Source organism: Hipposideros armiger, unplaced genomic scaffold (assembly GCF_001890085.2).
Source record: "Hipposideros armiger isolate ML-2016 unplaced genomic scaffold, ASM189008v1 scaffold_141, whole genome shotgun sequence".
Classification (NCBI taxonomy): domain Eukaryota; kingdom Metazoa; phylum Chordata; class Mammalia; order Chiroptera; family Hipposideridae; genus Hipposideros; species Hipposideros armiger.
This window is the reverse complement of record NW_017731491.1, coordinates 2,437,992-2,439,475: the sequence shown is the minus strand read 5'-3', so window position 1 is coordinate 2,439,475 and position 1,484 is coordinate 2,437,992. Positions and strand designations below refer to the sequence as shown.

Below are 1,484 nucleotides of genomic sequence, written 5' to 3'. Positions count from 1 at the left end.
CGACCCCTTAATACAGTTCCTCATGTTGTGGTGACCCCCAACCATAAAATTATTTTTGTTGCTACTCTATAACTGTAATTTTGCTACTGTTATGACTCGTAATGTAAATATCTTTTTGTTTTCAGATGGTCTTAGGCGACCCAAAGGTCATTCGACCCCCAAAGGAGTCGCAACCCACAGGTTGAGAACCGCTGCTTTAGAAGGAGCAGTCAGACTGCTCTTCAATTGGAAGGCCCCTTGCTTTGGTATTTATACAAATAAGCTCTTTAGCACTTACTCATCTGCCAGCTTGGCTTCCTATCACGAGCAATATTTTCTACAGCACCTGGCCCTCGACAGGGACTCAAACGCCACAGGGGTTCACATCTACCCATGCTACTTACTGACAGGATCATGCGGTACTTGAAATTGGGAAATTCACGGTCACACTTCTCACAGCGGTACAATCCATTCTGTTGATCAATCACTTTCTTATTGCAGTCCTGAGTTGGGCAGGCCTGATACAGACAGTTCTCTTTGCGAAGGAACACCACTGTTGCCACAGAGCTAAAATAGTCCGCCTTCAGGAGAAAAGAGTGACAAGAGACATTGAACACCAGCCTACGTCAGGACTGGACTGAGAGGCAGCCCCAACCAAGTGTGCCCTTACATAGAAGTGGTAAGTGTTTATGTATTCTAACCACAGTAAGTCACTCTATAGTTTTAGAAACCACTCATGCTACCCATAAAACCCATGAAGGTAATAAACCAAGTTCGAAAGCATAGAATTCCTTAACAATTAGAGTTCATTCTAAATTCGGCTAAATTCATTAATGAAAACTGAGAATGAGTAGATGAAAGATAAAGACTTCAAGTGACAAAGACTCATTTCTCCTGTTCCTCTGACCCTTAGAAGGTAACAGATGTAGGAAATACAGAGCAATGCAGTAAAATCGAATGCAGCTATGTTTAACCGTCCTACATTAAGAACAATAGCAGTGTTTACCTTTATCTGGGCCAGGGGTCAGCAGGCTTTTTCTGTAAAAAGCCAAGCAGTAAATACTTCAGGCTTTACAAGCTATTCGGTAACAGTCTCTGTTGGAGCTACTCAACTCTGCTGTTTGGGGCAAAGCACCCAGATAATACGTAAATAAAAACACATGGCTCTGTTCCAACAAAACGTCATTTACTACAGGCAGCAGGCCGGATTTGGCCTGTGGGCTGGTTTGTCAGGCCCTGGTCTAAGTCACAGAATTTAGCAAAATGCAAAAATAACTGACCGAAAAAAAGAAAATCTACCAAAAGTACAAAGTAATAAAAAAGTATCAGAATAAAAAAAAATACTAATAAAAAATAAATAAAACGGGCCGGCCGAGTGGCACGATGGTTAAGAGCTGGCTTGGGATGCCAGAGGGCCCTGGTTCAGATCCCACATATGAGGGCCAGTGACACTGCCCTCCACAGCTAAGATGCTGAACAACAGCTCAACCTGGAGCTGGGCTGCC

General features: G+C 43.1%; 1 protein-coding gene across 1 annotated transcript in view; it reads right to left on the bottom strand.

Annotated features, from left to right (window-relative positions):
* The window catches only part of RPA1 (replication protein A1), a 61,485-nt gene that overhangs the window by 15,120 nt on the left and 44,881 nt on the right, over positions 1-1,484 (bottom strand). Inside the window, exon 14 of the mRNA XM_019650551.1 lies at positions 384-560. Within this exon, the coding sequence (XP_019506096.1) occupies positions 384-560 (177 nt within the window). The remainder of the gene's footprint in view (positions 1-383; positions 561-1,484) is intronic.